At 42.3% G+C, this 19,297-nt stretch overlaps 1 protein-coding gene across 2 annotated transcripts in view; it reads left to right on the top strand.

The window, feature by feature from the left end:
* The window catches only part of ccdc186 (coiled-coil domain-containing protein 186), a 37,346-nt gene extending 18,253 nt beyond the window's left edge, over positions 1-19,093 (top strand). The window contains exons 13-16 of one of the 2 annotated variants that reach the window (XM_033611475.2): positions 191-289; positions 505-733; positions 10,830-11,049; positions 18,537-19,093. In XM_033611475.2, coding sequence (XP_033467366.1) covers positions 191-289; positions 505-733; positions 10,830-11,049; positions 18,537-18,620 — 632 coding nt within the window. In that variant the 3' untranslated portion in view covers positions 18,621-19,093. The remainder of the gene's footprint in view (positions 1-190; positions 290-504; positions 734-10,829; positions 11,050-18,536) is intronic. The other variant, XM_033611476.2, reaches the window with a different exon arrangement.
* Positions 19,094-19,297: the final 204 nt, after the last annotated feature.

Genomic DNA, 19,297 nt, shown 5'->3' on the forward strand with positions numbered 1-19,297 from the left:
TGTGACATTGTGACACGATGATGCCTTTATTTGCTGTTTGAAAGCTTGGAAAAATTGTCTTTGTTCCAGAAAGAACAAAGCCAATTTTTTGAGAAAAAACAAGATAAAAAAAATGAATGAAATGCAAATTACTTGCACGAAAAAAGCGCTCTCTCCGTTTGACAGTTCTTGACTTTCTCTTCTTCTACAGCCCGTAAGAGATTGGACCAGACTGAGAATGGAGGCTGCGACCGGGATGCTAGCAGTATGGGCAGTCGCTCAAGTTCCTCAGGTACTGCCGCTGGATTTGGTTAGTATTTAACACCACCAGAAGTAATATAATTAAAGACTTTGTTTTTCCAATATTTGTCCTGTAAAGTGCTTTTATTTTAATCTGGTGGCATACGTGTCCTTCCAAAAAAGGTAGTGTTTAAAAAAGGCACTATAAAGAGTGTTTGTGACCAAAGTCATGACAATAAACAGTTTTCTAACTTTGTTTTAATCTTCCTCCCCTTCATTCCCCAGGCTCCTTGAATGCGCGCCATGGCGGGAGCAGTGGTGTCGAAGAGCGTTCGCCCGAGAGCCAGTCAGGTCCGTCGGTGGTGGTCGTGGACAGCTTCCCAGAGGTCGACAAGACCGTGCTCGTGGAGCGTATCGTCCGTCTGCAAAAGGCCCTGGCTCGCAAGCAGGAAAAAATCGAGTTCATGGAGGATCACATCAAGCAGCTGGTGGAGGAGATCCGCAAAAAGACAAAGTGAGTGGCATGGACCAGAGTACGGGGAGCAGAGAAAGAGAGACGGCGAGAACATTTTTTATTTTAGTTTTTTACAGCTATATAAAATGGTGAATTAATTTTTTGACCCTACTGTTCAGACTTTACTGGTGCAGTGGACGGTGGTATTATTGTGCTCAAACAGTACTGATGAACGGATATGGTTAGTTATAGATGCGGTGTTTCAGACCCTACAGCAGTTTCGATGCAATAGTGCAGTAATAATACAGTTTTGCTAAAGGTTGACAAGCTCTCAGCACCGTGACTTGTTTAATATACAGTACAGGCCAAAAGTTTGGACACACCTTCTCATTCAATGCGTTTTCTTTATTTTCATGACTATTTACATTGTAGATTCTCACTGAAGGCATCAAAACTATGAATGAACACATGTGGAGTTATGTACTTAACAAAAAAAGGTGAAATAACTGAAAACATGTTTTATATTCTAGTTTCTTCAAAATAGCCACCCTTTGCTCTGATTACTGCTTTGCACACTCTTGGCATTCTCTCCATGAGCTTCAAGAGGTAGTCACCTGAAATGGTTTCCACTTCACAGGTGTGCCTTATCAGGGTTAATTAGTGGAATTTCTTGCTTTATCAATGGGGTTGGGACCATCAGTTGTGTTGTGCAGAAGTCAGGTTAATACACAGCCGACAGCCCTATTGGACAACTGTTAAAATTCATATTATGGCAAGAACCAATCAGCTAACTAAAGAAAAACCAGTGGCCATCATTACTTTAAGAAATGAAGGTCAGTCAGTCCGGAAAATTGCAAAAACTTTAAATGTGTCCCCAAGTGGAGTCGCAAAAACCATCAAGCGCTACAACGAAACTGGCACACATGAGGACCGACCCAGGAAAGGAAGACCAAGAGTCACCTCTGCTTCTGAGGGTAAGTTCATCTGAGTCACCAGCCTCAGAAATCGCAAGTTAACAGCAGCAGACCCATCTCTAGAACAACTGTTAAGAGGAGACTGCGCGAATCAGGCCTTCATGGTCAAATAGCTGCTAGGAAACCACTGCTAAGGAGAGGCAACAAGCAGAAGAGATTTGTTTGGGCCAAGAAACGCAAGGAATGGACATTAGACCAGTGGAAATCTGTGCTTTGGTCTGATGAGTCCAAATTTGAGATCTTTGGTTCCAACCGCCGTGTCTTTGTGAGACGCAGAAAAGGTGAACGGATGGATTCCACATGCCTGGTTCCCACTGTGAAGCATGGAGGAGGAGGTGTGATGGTGTGGGGGTGTTTTGCTGGTGACACTGTTGGGAATTTATTCAAAATTGAAGGCACACTGAACCAGCATGGCTACCACAGCATCCTGCAGCGACATGCCATCCCATCTGGTTTGCGTTTAGTTGGACGATCATTTATTTTTCAACAGGACAATGACCCCAAACACACCTCCAGGCTGTGTAAGGGCTATTTGACCAAGAAGGAGAGTGATGGAGTGCTGCGGCAGATGACCTGGCCTCCACAGTCACCGGACCTGAACCCAATCGAGATGGTTTGGGGTGAGCTGGACCGCAGAGTGAAGGCAAAGGGGCCAACAAGTGCTAAACACCTCTGGGAACTCCTTCAAGACTGTTGGAAAAGCATTTCAGGTGACTACCTCTTGAAGCTCATCGAGAGAATGCCAAGAGTGTGCAAAGCAGTAATCAGAGCAAAGGGTGGCTATTTTGAAGAAACTAGAATATAAAACATGTTTTCAGTTATTTCACCTTTTTTTGTTAAGTACATAACTCCACATGTGTTCATTCATAGTTTTGATGCCTTCAGTGAGAATCTACAATGTAAATAGTCATGAAAATAAAGAAAACGCATTGAATGAGAAGGTGTGTCCAAACTTTTGGCCTGTACTGTATACAGAACAGAACAAGCTACAACCAGCAGCCATTAAACTACCCAAGAGGAGTCAGCAAAATATAAAAAGTTGTTCACTGAAGAGAAGAGAACACAGGATGCTCCACCACCACTCACTGGCTACTTTTACAAAGTTCAACTAACAGATACAGTGTGTACTGGTACCAGGGGTTATAGTGGGCTGGAAAAATTCGGAACAGTGTTCTGGCACTTTGGATCAATAAGAAAATACATCTTATGTGATTTCATTTTTCACATGCTGCAGCCTGGCGTTCCTTCCAGCCTATTCAATCAAGTTAGACCCTCACAACACAACTTTTCATGCGTGCAGTTGTCACTTTCATGGTGCTGCGTCAGTCAGTTGATCGGTCAGCATCTAGCTAGGAACAGAAGGAGCAAGTGTAAATGGAATTGCTTTTTTTTTCTGAGGTGATAGATAATTTCAAAAGCAACGTCCAAGGCCAGGGGGAGGAGGCTCTGTTAAGGGGGTTCCTGATGGACATTGCTAGCAGGGCTGGCCAGGGAGATAACCTGGGCACTGTAATTATAGACCTGACTGGCCGAGGTGGCGATGACTGTCAGCTATCTCCCAGAAGAGCCCACCTACCCTGGTCTATCTGTGCTCGCAGTCCGTATCATGTCATGAGGAGCGTTAAGTGCCCTCAAATTGGAATGGGCATTCCCTTAAGAATTTTTCAATGAGGTAGTGGCTAGGTACATTAATTCATATTGTTAAATCTTTCTTCTCCTCCTCCTAAGCTGGGTAGTTTTAAGTTTCCATCAATGGGCTAATTTGGCCTCGTGCAGGGCGGGTTGCGGTATCAATAGTCACTTTGAATTAAAGCCGATGATGCTCCTGAGTGTGGCTTGCCAAATTCCACTTTTATACTATAGCGAGGGATTGGAAAGCTGCCATGATAGTATGACAGCCCATATAACACCTGCTATTACATTGTAGAATGGAGCACCCTTGAAAGAAGGTCAGCTTATCACATAGCCTGTCCATTAAGAAAAAAGCCCACTGGAGCCTGTAGTATGAGTCATTTTTCCCCGCTGCACCGCTTCACCGGATCTAAGGGTGCCCCCACTTGCCAAATCCCACCTTAACCCCTGACTGGTACCCTGAAAACAACCTGTGGAAACTTATACGGTGATAATTTGTGTGATCTGTGGAGCAACACCTCGTGATAGAGTGACAGCAGTTTCGTGCAGCTTTTTGGAAGTGTTAAAAGGTGACAAAAAGTATAAGGACTCAGTGCAGTGTATATTCTCTCAGGTACACGTTAAACACAGCTCTTAGCATCTACTCTTAGTATTGCAGACTGATATATTGAACCAAAAATTTTCTTGATAATATTTAGGCGCACCGTACCTCACTCCCCGGTGTGCCGCTTCCTTCAGCTCACCTTGGCAAAATGCCATACGCTTACACACAGTTTACGGCCCCCCTGCCTCCCTCTACGTGTCTCTCTCATCTTTAGATTCTAACTCACACGCCACGCCTCTGATTCATGACAAAGTTCACTCTGAGCTATTTATAGGCGAGACGATCAAGGGTGGAAGAATGCATCAGTATGGATCCTTAATGAGGTTCCATCCATATTCATAGCCATCACCTAAACTAAAGAGAGTGTGAAGGACATCAAGGCTATCTTAATCACAGCACTACATTATGTGTAGGTGAAGTCTTGAAGTGGATTGTGGAGTCTCATAGGTTGAACCAAATAGACGTAAGATGTGGAAACAGTTTTCTGTACTGAGTAAAATGAGCAAAATGGCATTCATTGATCAGTGTAGATCACTCCATCACGTTGCCAGATGATAATCACAGTGCTCAAACATATCCAATCATCCCTACTTGATTCTACTTGGATTATCCCACTCCTCCTGTGTTTCTCAGCTGTACAATTGTATTGAATCCATTAGCCTCAACCTACATTCAAGAGTTAAAATCGAGGACGAATCCCACGGTTGCAGGGCTAAATTTAGCTCTGCAAAATCTCAGCAAAGCTTGGGAGGGGGGGTTGCACTACCCAGAATGTGGATGTGAATTTGTCCTTTTTGCCTTTCTGTCCCTATCCCTCCAGGACAGCCTGGTGAACACTGATGAGCTCACTGTAAGCCTGAAGCAGGTGATGAATACAGACACGGAGATGAGGGAACACAAGATTAGTGGGTCTCCGACAGGACAGTTAGTGAAGAAGGGCTAATTTTTGATTTACATTTCCACATCTGTGCTCCTCCAGTGTATGATCTTAGCTGTGGTTTTGCATCTTTAAGCTCATTTACTATTAATGATTGTAAACACTTATAACTTGTGTGCACCCACGTATTTCCAAAGAATATAGAGTTGCAAAGTGGGAGGAGGTAAAAAATAGTAAAAATTCCACTACAAATTACCTCAAATATTTCTCCAAACATAGAGGTTGTGTGATAATATTAGTCCCGTGCAAATCGGCATCCAGGTATTGTGTTTTCTCCACTCCTCATTTCTGCGTCTTTGCCAGGCGAGAATCACGGAGGCTGCGGCAGTTATAAATTAAAGCTTTGGCAGCATTTTCAGAGCAGGAGACTCATTTGATACAGAGCGTGGAGACCCATTCACAGAAAAAGCAAGCTCAAATTAATCAGAAGAGCGAAATCTTGATAGATGGTAAGATGGTTAACATGTGACATTGTGTAAAATTAGGTTTAACGCTGTGCATTGCTGCTAGTAGTTTTTCGTAGTGTTTCTGTGTTGTTACAATTGACTGAGTGCCTCACGTCCACGCGATGATGTCAGTAAATTTGAATTAAAGACAGACTTTGCTTATCCTGTGTGGATGTGCCGCAAGAAACACAAAGGTAAGGGGTAATTTCTCAATCACATTAAGTCCCCAGGTAATACTAGTCCCATGCGAATAGCGCTTATGTTGGCACTTTTAAATAAAAAGTTCTGAGAGCATATTTTGGTGCAAGCTCAGGAGTCTCAACTCGCTACGCAGCATGGATGCAGATGTTATGCAGAGCCTTGACATCATATCAGGGGATAGTGTCAGTGAATTTGAGTAAAATACAGACTTCACTCATCCCATGCAAATTTCTAAATCACATGAAGTCCCCAGGTAGTACTAGTCCCATGTGAATGGGGCTTAAAGGGATGCTATGCCAATTTTCAACCAGGTCCGTGTCATCGCGGTGCAGGAAGTGCGTTCCGAATGCAGATGAATGGTGTTAAGTTGTCCCCTGTGCCGCCAAATCAGCCAGCCAGACAGGCAACTTGTCACTGATGATGCAAAATGACATGTTGCCTGTCATCTGACTGACTTTTGCTCACAGCATGGGTGGGGAGTTCCTGATGCTGCTGGCACACAGTAGGCTGGCTGCAACACAGCTCATCTGCATTCAGCACACACTCACACTGGCAAGTTGAACTAATTAAAGCCGGTGGCCAGAAAAAAAAACATAGATCGGAACATCACTTACTGTAGAAGGCTCTCGTGGGAGTGCGGCAAAACTCAAACTTTGTAACTCTGTTGCTACATTATTATTTTTAGATGTCTTTTTTTAACCTATAATGCAGCCATTCATTTTGTTTCCGAGTATTCAGATGCTGCCTGGAAGTCAAACACAGGTCAGTGGCTACGATGTTCATGAAGTATGTGTGATTCGTAGTAAATGAGCTAAAACATGCATAAACAGCAGCAGCATCCTTCAAGGGCAATGACGTCTGTCCTTCAGTCCCCACACCTGGTTATTGTAACCATTAAGTCTAAATGGGCCATTCATGTGTCTTGAATTAAAATGATGCTGATACAAAGCAGACGAGAGCAAAGCGGGAGGAGGCCTTCTGTTCAGGAAGTGTAGATGGCGATTTATCTGGAGAGGCCCACCTCTATGCTCTGTTTTGTTGTGATCAATGCTAAGCAATATAAGCTTTGTTGCGGGCCATTACAGATCCACACCTGCTGTATGTGCTCGGATTTATTGTAATGGATCCTTTCAAGGTTATCTGGGATTTCTGTCCCACTGCCAGTCAGGCTTTGTCGATGCTTTTGATTTTAGCCGATATGTAAGCCAGTGCCTGTGGTGTTTTGTAAAGAATACAGAGGATTTATTTAGATTTTGATCATAAGTATCTACATCCTTAGCCTGTGTAGCTCTGAATACGATTAAGATAAACAACAACAGGCATATCTTTCTTTCTCTGCATCTTCTCTTGCCACTTCTTTTAGTCACTTTAAGAGCTAGCCTTTGTACTGTAGTGTGGTGCGACGCAGCTTACAGGAGAGCTGCATTGTCATCAAGAATGGCCACCTTCACTTCATGCACGCTTGACTTGCCGCTCTCATCGCTCACACGTTCTGAGCTGGGACATACTACTCACAAATTCAAAAAGAAATCATTATCGTCCTCACATCCCTGCCCCTCCACTGCCCTGTGCATGCCATCCAGCACATCATGTGGCCACATCTTTAATTTCTGTCACTTTTTTGTTTTTACTAAACACTGTCGTGAGGGAACCGGGGTCCAAATATGGACCCTCGCAAGTCTAGTCAGAGGTAAGTCTCATTTTATATCTGTGCAAGCCCAGGTGTGTGTGTGTGTGTGTGTGTGTGTGTGTGTGTGTGTGTGTGTAGGTGGACGGGGACAATTAATGATGCTGGCTTTTTTTGTAGTGCTTACACAGTATTATTTGAATTTTTTTTTTTTTTTTTTTTTTTGCACCATAGACATATTTGTTTTGCTTTGTAATGCATACACTGCACCATACAGTTTTAGGTTTATGTAGTGCATAGATTTTGGGTTGACTTCTGTGAAAGACTCACAATACCAAGACAAAAATACATTAATCTTTGCATAATAAAAACTGGGAGTAATTTTTTTTCCCACATAGAATGAAAGTAAGAGTAAATACTGAGTACCAGTAGTTTCAAATGTTCCAGGCAGCTGCATGCATCACCTTTTATCTTGGTATTGGACACTAATGCATGGTACGTCTTAAACAGAAGTCACTGGCATGTTTTCAGCCCTTCCAAAATGTCTTTCACATCATGTTTATTTGAATAAAATTCCCTCTGTAACAGGAATAGTTCAAAAGCAGGCTCTTTTTAGTCACGTAGTCCCCAGTGAGTGACGATCCCATGTAAAATGTTGGTGCTTAGAATTTAAAGAGACCACTTGAAGTCAGTGGAAGCGTTCAGATTGGATCTGTTTGTTATAGAGCTTCATAAAGTGTATCTGTGCAGAGCGGCTCTATACAGCACACATAAAGATTCACAGCATAGAAAGGGGATGTCCTTAAGGATGTAGTACACAAACTGTTCTCCATTCGCTTCATTTGTGGCATTTATGTGAAGCAGTCAGGCTTGAGCGGTACCTGTTTTGTCATAATCGTCCTGATATATCACTAGGTTATACTGTATATGACAGCATTAGTGTTAAAAACAAAAACTTGCTGGGTTTAAACACTTAGGGCCCATATAATAATAAACTGATAGGGCTGTACCCGACTCAGAATGATGTCAGTCAAATCAGATTTGACAGTTCAATATGATTCGTTTTTTGTTTGTTTTCTCCCCCATTTAAAGTTTGAATGGGGTCCAGCATGACGTTCAGTGTGACAGTGCCATCCACTTAATATAATCAATATGTGGGGCGCCCAGTAGCTCACATACATGTAGTATAGTAAACAAGCTAACTGCGCTAACAACCTATCAGAAATGTGCAGCAATTTTCTGCCAACACTAGATGTCAAACAAAAGCCAGAGGCTGTGTTGTATCAGTACCTGTGAGCTGTGAATAAACCACTTCTAAGCAGGAGAGAGAAGATAATGTTATCTCAGAGCCATAGCTTGCAGAGTCTCTCTTCCTCCAGACTCTGCATCATGTCCACTGCAGCCTGTGCCAAAGAGCAGAGTGCGAGTCAAGAGTGCTCACTCCACGTAAAATGTGGTGAGCAAAACATCTCCAGAACCACACTGCACAGGACATGGATTACAAAAAAAGTTATCATAAAGACTGCTCAACTTGAAGCAATCTCAGTCGACTTAAAGTTTCTTTATGGTTCTGCGTACACTTGACGCTTGTTGGTCTATGTCGCTACGCAATTCCCCGCCAAAGTGCTTGGGGGCGCTGTGTTCTTTTATATATCTACCGAGACTCTGTGACGTCTATGGTCATTGCTCATTCATTGTGTGTTTATCTTCCGGCTGTGCTCTAGTCACAGTGAAGATGGTGACCGAGAGAGAACGTATGTTGCTGGAGCTCGAAATGATCGACATTGAACAGCAAATGCTCTTATTACATTATTACGTCCATCTTTTAATCAAAACTCAAAACACAACCGATCACAATGGAGACTTTTGAAAATGGCGGTGTTGTGGTACTGCAGCCGTAAGTGAAACCTTGCGAAATGCCGGAAATTATGTAGTTTAAGGGACCAATTATAGCTCTTGTGGTCTGTGTTGGGTCTGCGTTGCCTGGAAGCGTGGTTAAAAATTTTTGGAGGTGCACATTGCGTCTCTGCGTCGCAGAGGGACGCAACGCCTCAGCAAAGCACCCTGCGTCGTAGGTAAGCAGAAGCATAAACCTTGGTTTAGGGGTTTCAGGGGGCAGCCCTAGACCCAATACATCAGTGGGCTGAACACAGATGATGTGTTGGATAAAATAATTTGGCCAGTCAACTTCTTTTGTTGTTAGAAGAAGTCATCTCAAGATAAAAATATATGTATCAATACTCCAGGGGAGGCTTCTTTCTTTTTTACTAGTCCTGTAACATTATCCCCACCACTCACCATTGTTTCTCAGTTAATCTGCGTGTTCCACCAGTAGAGACTGACCTCTGGTGGCGCATGTTGCGCACTACAATTCATTGCTAAATACAGCATCTCTGTATCAGTTAAATAGAAAGAGGAGCATCCGTATTTTTGATGGTATTGAAAATCATACCTTGGGATTTCCACATGCCTAAGTATACCTTAATACCTTGATACCACTGATGCTGAGCAAATGCTACATTTAGGTGTTCATCTCCAGTGAATCTACACTCATCTTTAGATTCCTCTTATAAGAATCTTTTGCTCCACATGTCTCCATAGAGAAATGCTGTTTTTTACAGAGAGGAAATTTCACTGCACTCTCTCCTTTTTTGGTCATGAACGTCCCTTTGCTCATCCTACAGTCACCCACCTTCAAAAATTCCCTCACTGACACACTCTAAACTAAACAATGCCAGAGCGGTTCTGAATATTGTTGTTTCAGGTCAGTGCTTAAGATGTGCAACTGGGTTGAGAGCAGGTTTAAGATATTGATTACTGGCCCATCTCAGGAGATTTACAGGAGGTTGTTGACTTTTCCTGTAGGACATTACCTAACCCTCTTCACCTACCCACATTCCAAGTCTGAAAATAAATTAAGATTGTAATTGCAAAAGCTTTGTACTTCCAATCCTGTACGTGCTGGATGGAGTTAGACCGAGCATCCTCATTGTCGCTGTTGTTAAACACGCGCAGACGAAATGTTATGAATGAGCTTCACACACTAATTTCCTCAACCATCTCCTTCATCTTGAATTGTGCTTCGTATTATCTTCCCGTCTGTTTGGTTGCATATTAAGAAAAAGATAATAATGGAGGACGGGGTAATGAATTTCCGTCACAATGGCGCCTCTCTGGGTTTGTTTCCCTCATAATAGAAACACACTCGCTTGTCGGTGCTCTCGAGGCCGCGCTGGGAAAATTGGACAACAGGAAGTTTAGAGCTGTTAAGCTAATGAATTCTCTCCTCTCCCTCTCCGTGACACAAACATAGCTTAACCCCGACACCGTATTGTTATTCAGATGAAAACGTATTATGAATATGAAGATTTATCTCACTTTCACACACACATACACACACATGGAGTTGATTAATTGAATCCTGGCAGCCGCCCTTTTCATTACCTTTCCTCCTCTCCCTGGCACAATAATAATTTCACCAACTACGACTGAATGTATCCCGTGCATGTGAGTTCAACAAGCCATCCCACTGGAATTACTATTCCTGAAACGTCCACTGCTTTCACCGCTGAAAATGGTTTTATTGCTCTGTAGGAGCTCTCCATGCTCCCACCTATAAATCCCGCTTTCTCAATTTTCTTTGCTCGACAGTCTGCCACACACTCACTCCTTTTCCCTCTTCCTTTTGAAGCACTCTGTTTGACTCCTCTCCTCCCCTTCCTTCCTCCCCTGCAGAATTATCCAGAGCTATGTGCTAAGAGAGGAGTCCGGGGCCCTCTCTTCGGAGGCGTCAGATATTAACAAGGCCCACCTGAGCAGGCGGGGAGGCATCATGGCTTCGCTTTACACCTCCCACCCGGCAGACAGCGGGCTGACCCTGGACCTGTCTCTGGAGATTAACAGGAAACTGCAGGCTGTGTTGGAGGACACGCTGCTGAAGAACATTACTCTGAAGGTAAGTTGTCCCCCCGCAGGCGTCGCACTTGGTATGTACGGTGCTATAAATGCAGAAAAGCTGATTGACATGCGCCGGTGATATTGATGATGTGTGCAGTTTCCTTGAAAGCCACTTAATTTGCAGTGAGTGATTTATCATATAGATGACCTGAGTGGATAATTAATTGGCTGTGTCAATGTCATGCCCCACCTTGACTACGAAAGTGTGCAGGTGCTGCTGTCACCATAAAAAGTTCATGTCAGGTTGTGGACTCTCAGTGTGTGTTATGTGACTATACACAAATCAGAAACACTACAAACAACAGTATATCTGTCCGTTCATGTGGCTCACATTATGGCAGTCTTTTGAGTCAGCAGTTCAGTTTATTTGCTCTTAGTGTAGGGATCACGTGTGTGTAAGCAAAACAACCGGACCAAGACCCTCTTGAAGAGGCGGTCTCGGTCCGGTTACAAACGAACTCTGGTGTTCGTTTGTGGTGACATCGATCCGAACCAACTGCAGTCACATGACACATTGTTTGGGTTACCTAACAGCAGTTTGAGAAAGAGCCTTGTGCTCGAAACGTCACAGCGCAAATAAAAAAGCCTTCAATGGGAGCTGAGACTTGGTGTGCGGTACATTTTCTCTGTTTTTCATGACTTTTATATATATGCATCCAGCACCCACTCCAAATGGACCTTGGAATGTGCATGTTTTTTGGCTATTTTTACATTGTTTGGGTTAAACATGAGCATGTTACAGTCCTGGAGGATTATTAATGTGCACCTCCTCCTGTACTGCCTTAATATGCACATTCAGCACATGCAATGCATCAAAACATTGTTTTCTAGTTGGAGCCGCGCCTTGTTTTCAAACTGTATGGTTTGACTAAAATGAACAATGACAGCAATATAGTCCACGATGACCAGCGCTAAAATCAACCTGCGTAGTTGTCCCTCCATTGTGACATTAGAAAGTGTCACATTTATCTTGCAAGTGTACTCTTCTTCAATGTTTGGTTTACTTCCTGGATTTTTCCCTCGTGGAAATTCTGACCAATCAAGAGCAGCTTTCTCGCACAAGGCATTTGATCTGGTCCGCTTGTAAATGCTACCGTGAGAACACGAACCAACTCTAGGCAATTATACAACTTTGTAACACAATGAGTCCCTGATTCAGACCAGAGCAAGACAACTCTAGGTCTGAAAGCATCCTGAGTCGCTTGGTTTCACATAATCACCGTGGTTATAAAGTAGAGCACAGATTTATTTGCGGAGGTATTTTGGCTGTGGTAACATGATTGTCATAAGGCAAAGAAAAACACACCCAAGTTGTGGTTGCTCGGAGTCAGAAACACTGGTGGTACACAAATAGACATATTAGTTGCTTGCTTCGACATGCGGCTATGAGGTACAGAATGGAGTTTGCCTACCGTTACGCTATTGTTTGTATTAGTATGCAAACACACACACTTTGAGTTGCAGTGGCAGACTAGCTCTGTTCCCTTAGGCCATCTGCTCGTGTTGTTGACTCCAGGGGAGTGAAGAAGAGTTCAGTTGTGACATCAGTATATCCGGCAACATCCAGCAGCAAAACTGAGCTCCAGTCAGTGAACCATGGACGACATGCTCAACTCCACAGAGCCCTTAAGCTCCACCCTTGCTGCTGCAGAGACTCAGAGCTCTGTTTGCCTATTTATTCAAAGTTTATTAATATCGGAACGTGTCGGGTGTATAAACTGCACCAAATTTGACAATGCACGTCCTTGGGTCCTCAGCAGGGTTTCTGCTATATGTGAAATAAACTGGATGAACTGTTCTGCAGATATGCGAAGGACACACATACAGACAGAGATTCCTCTCTTTATAGTCAGATGACCTACTGTATTAGTGTCCCAAGCTTATGCTTACATAATAATAATGACTTTTTTTAGCATTAGATTTTTTTCATACGGAAATTTAGCCCACCTACGCCAGCCCAGAAGACTGCAGGATCCCTGGGTGCCTCCACTGTAACAGTTTTGTACAGTGCAAGAGCTGCTCATGCAGATTACTGATGCAGAGCCTCATTTAGTTCCTAGGCCCTGCAAAGTGATCATGCTCACTGGTAACACAGCCAAACTCCTCGTGCAAAAGCAGTCCCTATTTTTGGGTTCCTTTTAACACAACATTTTTTTAATGACTTGCCTCTATTAGTCTAAAACAAATCATTTCACGGCTTTATGCATTAACTGCAACAAACCTGATGCAAATAACCACTGTGTTTTGTTGTTTTTGCTCTATATTTTTCAAGGAAATCCCACCATTTGCTTGAATTCTTGACAGAGAAACTAATTTGAATGAATTTCTAATACCTAATCTTGATTAATAATGTATATTTTTGTTGAATTAAGTCACAAAAGGCTTAAAAATATAAAAGTAAACCATCAAATTTACGAAACGGGACATGTTTTGTTTACATAAATTACTTAAATCAAATTTAATCATTACTAATGTTGTCAAGTAAGTGTCTTAAGAGCTTTACTTAAACAGAACAAGGACAGTAACATAATATTAACAATATATAAGGGGGTTTAATCAGAGCAAAGGGAATGTCAAGCCACTTGCTAGTTTTTCCTCACTGAGATTGTCAGATGTTTGGGTCGTATCTCCTAAACCTTTAACGTCAGCCACAGCATGTATCACATTGTCTGTATGTGACTTTTCATTTCATCTGACAAGCTGTCAGTCCTCTCAGCGCAGTGTGTTCGTCAAGGCGTCTCTGAACCATTTCAGTTTATAGAGAGATGACATGAAATCGTGATCCAATTCACAACCTGCATTATTGATGCTATTGCTAAGTAAGGAAACTGTGCCCCGCTGTAACTGAGACGTCTTTCTCCTCCTCACCAGTTTACGATCTGAAATAGTTTATTTAAGCCTATATTCACAGTGTTCATCCTCATTCAGCTCCTGTGTGTGTGAGCTTTGTCCTGCCTCTTCACCTGAGGGTCTTTGGATAATTAAATTGAATAAGGATCCATTCCACCTCTCAGCTCCTGGTTTATAACAGCAGCCTGTCTGAAGAGGTGATGTAGCCAGATGAGACACTGTATCCACAAGGAAATGTAGTGCCAGGGCGGCAGCCGCCTGTGGTGACTAGGCAAGGCAGGTCTATTTATATAGTAATATTTAGACACCAGGCATTTCAAAGGGGCATTGAAATACATTAAAGGTCTAATGTGTAGGATTTAGGGGCATCTATTGGCAAAAATGGTATGTTTTCATTAATTTATCATAACCTGAAAACAAGATTCCTTGTGCTTGTGGCACAACCAATAAAGCTTAATTTCCACGGTATGATATTACCCATATGATCGGCACTGCTTCCGCATCATTGGGTCCATAGAGCAGGCGCACGAGAGACTTCTGCCAACCAAGCTAGCAACTTCCTGTTTGGCAATTCTGTTAACTTGAATGGGGATAAAATGATTTAATCTTGCTGCTCTTCTAGACTTTCCAAATGTTATCGGGCAGAACGGATCAAATCCTGATTGTAGCAAGAGTCATTTTGTGGGGGTTGTGACGCCTAAAAATGTATCCACTGAATTACTGACATCTTTTTCCCAGTGTAAGTCCACTGGAAAAAATATTTCTGGGCCCCATGTCATCATGTGACAGACTCTTGAGTTGTAATGAAACTGTTCGGCCCCAGTGAAAATTGGCTTCAAAGCCTGGCACGTTAGATGGAGTCCTGGGGTCTCATTTATAAACATTGCATACACAGAAATAGGGCTGCAACGATTAGTTGACTAATGGATGACTAATCAACTATTAAAATAATCGGTGACTATTTTAGTAGTCGACTAATCGGTTTGAGTCATTTTTCATAGAAAAGTACTATAAAAGTACCCCAAAATACTCTTACTGCAGCTTTTTATGTTCACATATTGGCAGCTTTACACACTCTCCCATGAAGGTGAACTAAAACCCTTTCGCGTGAGTACGAAACAAGACATTAGATGACATAATTTTGGGGTTTGGGAGAGACAGACCGACATTTTTTCAACATTTTAACACATTTTTCGATAAAATGATTTGTCGACTAATCGAAGAAATAATCGACAGATTAGTCGACAATGAAAATAATCGTTAGTTGCAGCCCTACGCAGAAAACGAGGCCTGAAAGAGGCGTAATCCACTTCCCACGTAAAAGTTGTGATCTATAAAAACAGACATGATGGGAGAAACTTTAACCCATGCCTATGAACATTTTGGAGGTGGGAAACTGGCGACGCAGACAGTGAGGTGGAAGCCTGGTTATTGTCCATATGTACATTTTTAGTATGGATCCTGCGCACGGTTTCATAAATGAGACCCCTTGTCCTCTCCCATGGAGTCTGCCCTGTTGTTTCTACAGTAGCCCAGAGTGGACAAACCAAACCTTGGCTCTAGATAAGGCCATTTCTGTTTTCGCACCAGCCACTTAAGTTCCGCTATACTCAAGACACATGGGAGATTCAGTTCTGCACCCTCACCACTAGATGCCACTAAATCATACACACTGGATCTTTAAACATAAGACTTTATGAAAACACTAAAATTGCATTTGAAAGACAACAACAACAGAAAATGACAGGGCGCAAACAAATAAATGTATGAAGAAACTGCATTTAAAAGATTAAAGTTAATTCACACTAGACTAGTTTCCATTACCTGAAACATACACAGTCCCAGATTTAACTTGGTAGAAGTTTACATTAACCACTCAGCTGGAGTATGTACACATCTGATGAGTCATGAAAGTAGATGGGTCTAGATTTTGAATCAGTTCCAACCCATTCACCATTGTATCTGTTTCCTCAATCAGTGTGCAGTACATGCTGCAACACAACTGACCTATTTCTCACTATTTTTACCTTCTGGAAAGTGTCAAACATATCTTGGATCCAAGCCAAATACAGTGGGCGAAAAAACTGCTTCCAAACAGGCCAACATAAAAATAAAAGAGATAAAAAATTAAAATATTCTGATGCGCCCACATAAACAAGGCAAATGCTCAAAACGTGTTATCATCCTGTCTTTGTGTGTTGTTACTGCTTCTTTGTCTTTTTGCTCCATTTGCACTTTTGTTCATGTCAGCACATTAGATGCTTTAATAATATACTCATATTTTGCAAACAAGCACCTTCACATTGTCTTTATGTTGTTATGAAACCTACGTAAAAACATAAATGCAGCAATGAATTGTTACGTGGGAGGACTTTGTGGCAGCAGCTTTTCTTTCTGTGGATGAAAGATGATTGGCAGTGAGCAGGAAGTAATGATATAAAAACACTCAACCTGAGGACAATAAAATGACAATAAAACAAAACGCTCTCAGAAAGCCAAAAAAAGGCTTCATACTCACTGTGCTGGATAATTTAGCTTTGGCCATTTTCAAGCTTGTGATGATTGTTTTCAGTTTTTTAAAGAAATATTAATAGAATCACTTTATTTCTGTGCACTGTTTTGGCTCTTATTACTAAAACAGGTAAAGTCACTTATTCTTTTAATTGCCCTTTTTTGTTCTCTTTAAGATGTTTTCTACTCAAAATACTTCTGCTTAGAAATAGCTGGAAAAAAGGCGAAGATGTTCAGGGTTATTCCTGTCTCAAAATGAGGCTGAGGTTGATCTTGTGCATGTGCACTGTGGCTTTAACCAGCTCAAACAAACTTTTCTTTTTTCTTTTTTTTTTAATTACAAACAACTTATTTAAGGAGTTCTAACAGTTATGTGTGTGAAGTGATTTGGTGCCACTACGCTGTTTAAGAGTGTAATTATTTGTCATTTTTTCCAATAGAAATTCTTCAAAATTATACAGAAGCCCACTGGTGTGTGAAGTGATTTTTGGGACATTACACTGTATAGGATTGAGGTTATTGAATATTTTTATCTGTTCCTCCAGGATGTTGCAGTCACGACAATTAAAGCAAATTCAGCCAATCCCTGTGAAGTTTGCGCAACCTTGCAAATTTGTCCAATCATTGCACCTTTACCGCAAAGTTTACTCTGAACAACACATGTATCATCTCGAAACAAATTCTGTTTGTTGCTTTGAAACGGGTAAAATTTCACTTCATTGTAGAGCTGCGTGCAGTGCATTGATTCCCTCAGCCCCCCTCTGTCTCTCTGTGTTTATAATGAGACTCTGCTGTGGGATCGGAGCTCTGTGACTGCGACAGGATCACGCACACACAGTGACAGGGCTGACTGTTAGCATCACACAGTTAACGTCAGCCAACTGTTATCAACAGGTTTTCCAACAGATTCAAGCCGTTTTGGTATTGGTGTGTGATTAACGGCTTATGTTAACCACTGCTTTGACCCAAGTAGCAAAATATGGCGAGTAGTAATGTGATCATGAGGTGCTGTGTTAGCTTGTGCTGGCTCAGCAGAGAGGGCAGGAGGAGAGCGGTTCACAGACACGGTCCCTCAGCTCTGCGTCGAATGGCAGCAAAAGCTGATCGTCAGCGATTAGCCCCCCGCCATCACAAATAGATTCTAATTCTGTGTGAAACACTTAATGCTTGTAGTAATAAGCCCAGTTTCCATGTCAGCATCTCAACTATTTTTGCAATTTTCACTTGTCTCTTTAAATTCATTGCAAGAAAGTACCTATAAACATTGCAACATGCATCGCAGTGTTCTCGAAAAGCTGCGGTGAAATCAGGCATTTCAGGCCGTAACAGCCCCAAAAACAGCCAGTGAAATCCTGGAGAAACTGTTATGTCATAAGTTATCTCTTTTCAGTGTTGTACTTTGTAGACGGTCCCTGTGTACACTTCTTGTAGCTGGTTGCACATAGAGAGCAACGTTATTTGCCGAGCTCAGGGGACGGCTTGTTGTGATGGAAATTTGTAGCTTGTTGTATACCTTACTATAGTTGAATATTTTGCTTATGCGTTGTTGATCCAGAAACTACTAAAGCTAACTGCATAGAGCTGCATTCTCAAACACCAACTGTGGCTCTGGCAACGGTGTTTGTAAGTGCCCGTTTGCAAGATAAAACTATATTAAACATCCAACGGCAGGGAGAAGGAGGCTAATAATGACCTTGTTGGCTTTCTTTCACGTTTATAGTGATGGTAACTGCTTTGCTGCGGTTCAGCCAAAAACAGATGTCTGTTTTATTCCTCTTTGGCAGTTTTGGCAGTGCCTCTCCTGGTGCACTGTGCTGATTACAATCAGTACCACCACGCTGGCGTAATCTCGCTGTAGCACTTACAAATGGCAGAAATCCTCCAAGTGCAGCACTTGGAGGAGAGCAGAAAAATGTGAAGGCACCTGTCAGAATTTTGGAAGGCTGGAGATGGTACAAACTTTGATAGAGGAGGCTGCCTCATAATCCTCTGTGCAAGAAAACCCCTGATGCTTGAGCTTCTTCTTTATTGCTGCTGATCCACAGCCAGAGCACACCAGTCCCTCTCATGTATCCTCACATAAATGGTGATTTAAAGTCTAAAAGTCTTAAATCTCTTTTACAGGAGAATCTGCAGACTCTTGGGGCTGAGATCGAGCGGCTCATAAAACAGCAGAGAGATCCTGAGGATGGAGTAAGGAGGAAGTGACCCAACCATGTCGCTGGAGAAAGGAAATTAATGAACAACTTAAAGAACCTCCAACCCACCATTTCTGAAGGGACAGCAAATTTTGAGACATACCGACAGTGATTCTCCCAATGTATGAAGGAGCAAACTGAATGTTGTCAGAGCCGGTAGCACCTCAGGCTGCTTTTCGGAGGACGTCTTGAACTCTTTCCACATGGAGAACGTGTCTGAACTTACTTGAGCTGTTGTTATTCCGTCCACATTGTACCACCTCCTCCGACACATCTAATCTTCCTCTGGCTAACATCCGTCTCCCCTGAGCCTTGCCAAGATAAAACTCCTCGGGCCAGTTGCTCCAAGCTTAAAGAGTCTGACTGCCTTGTAAAAACTAATTGACTGAAGATGCCATAATTATGAATGTATAGCAAAATTCTACCTGGGAAATTGCCCAAAACGACAAACACTGATATGCCAATTAATTAATCCTATAAAAAGAAGAGACAGTTTTCTGGTACATTTGTGTGTCCTCACAGCTCTGTCCACCAGAACAGTAAGTAAACATGAGATGATCATCGCCCAGCATGCTCTCGCTGCTTGTCTCTTGATGTCTGTCTGCCAATAAGCCAAATGTATTTTTGAAAAGCTGCTGCTTCAGCTTGACTAAACAGCACTCCAAGAAGCAAAATTGAAAGAAAGAA

Source organism: Epinephelus lanceolatus, chromosome 21 (assembly GCF_041903045.1).
Source record: "Epinephelus lanceolatus isolate andai-2023 chromosome 21, ASM4190304v1, whole genome shotgun sequence".
In the NCBI taxonomy this organism is placed as follows: domain Eukaryota; kingdom Metazoa; phylum Chordata; class Actinopteri; order Perciformes; family Serranidae; genus Epinephelus; species Epinephelus lanceolatus.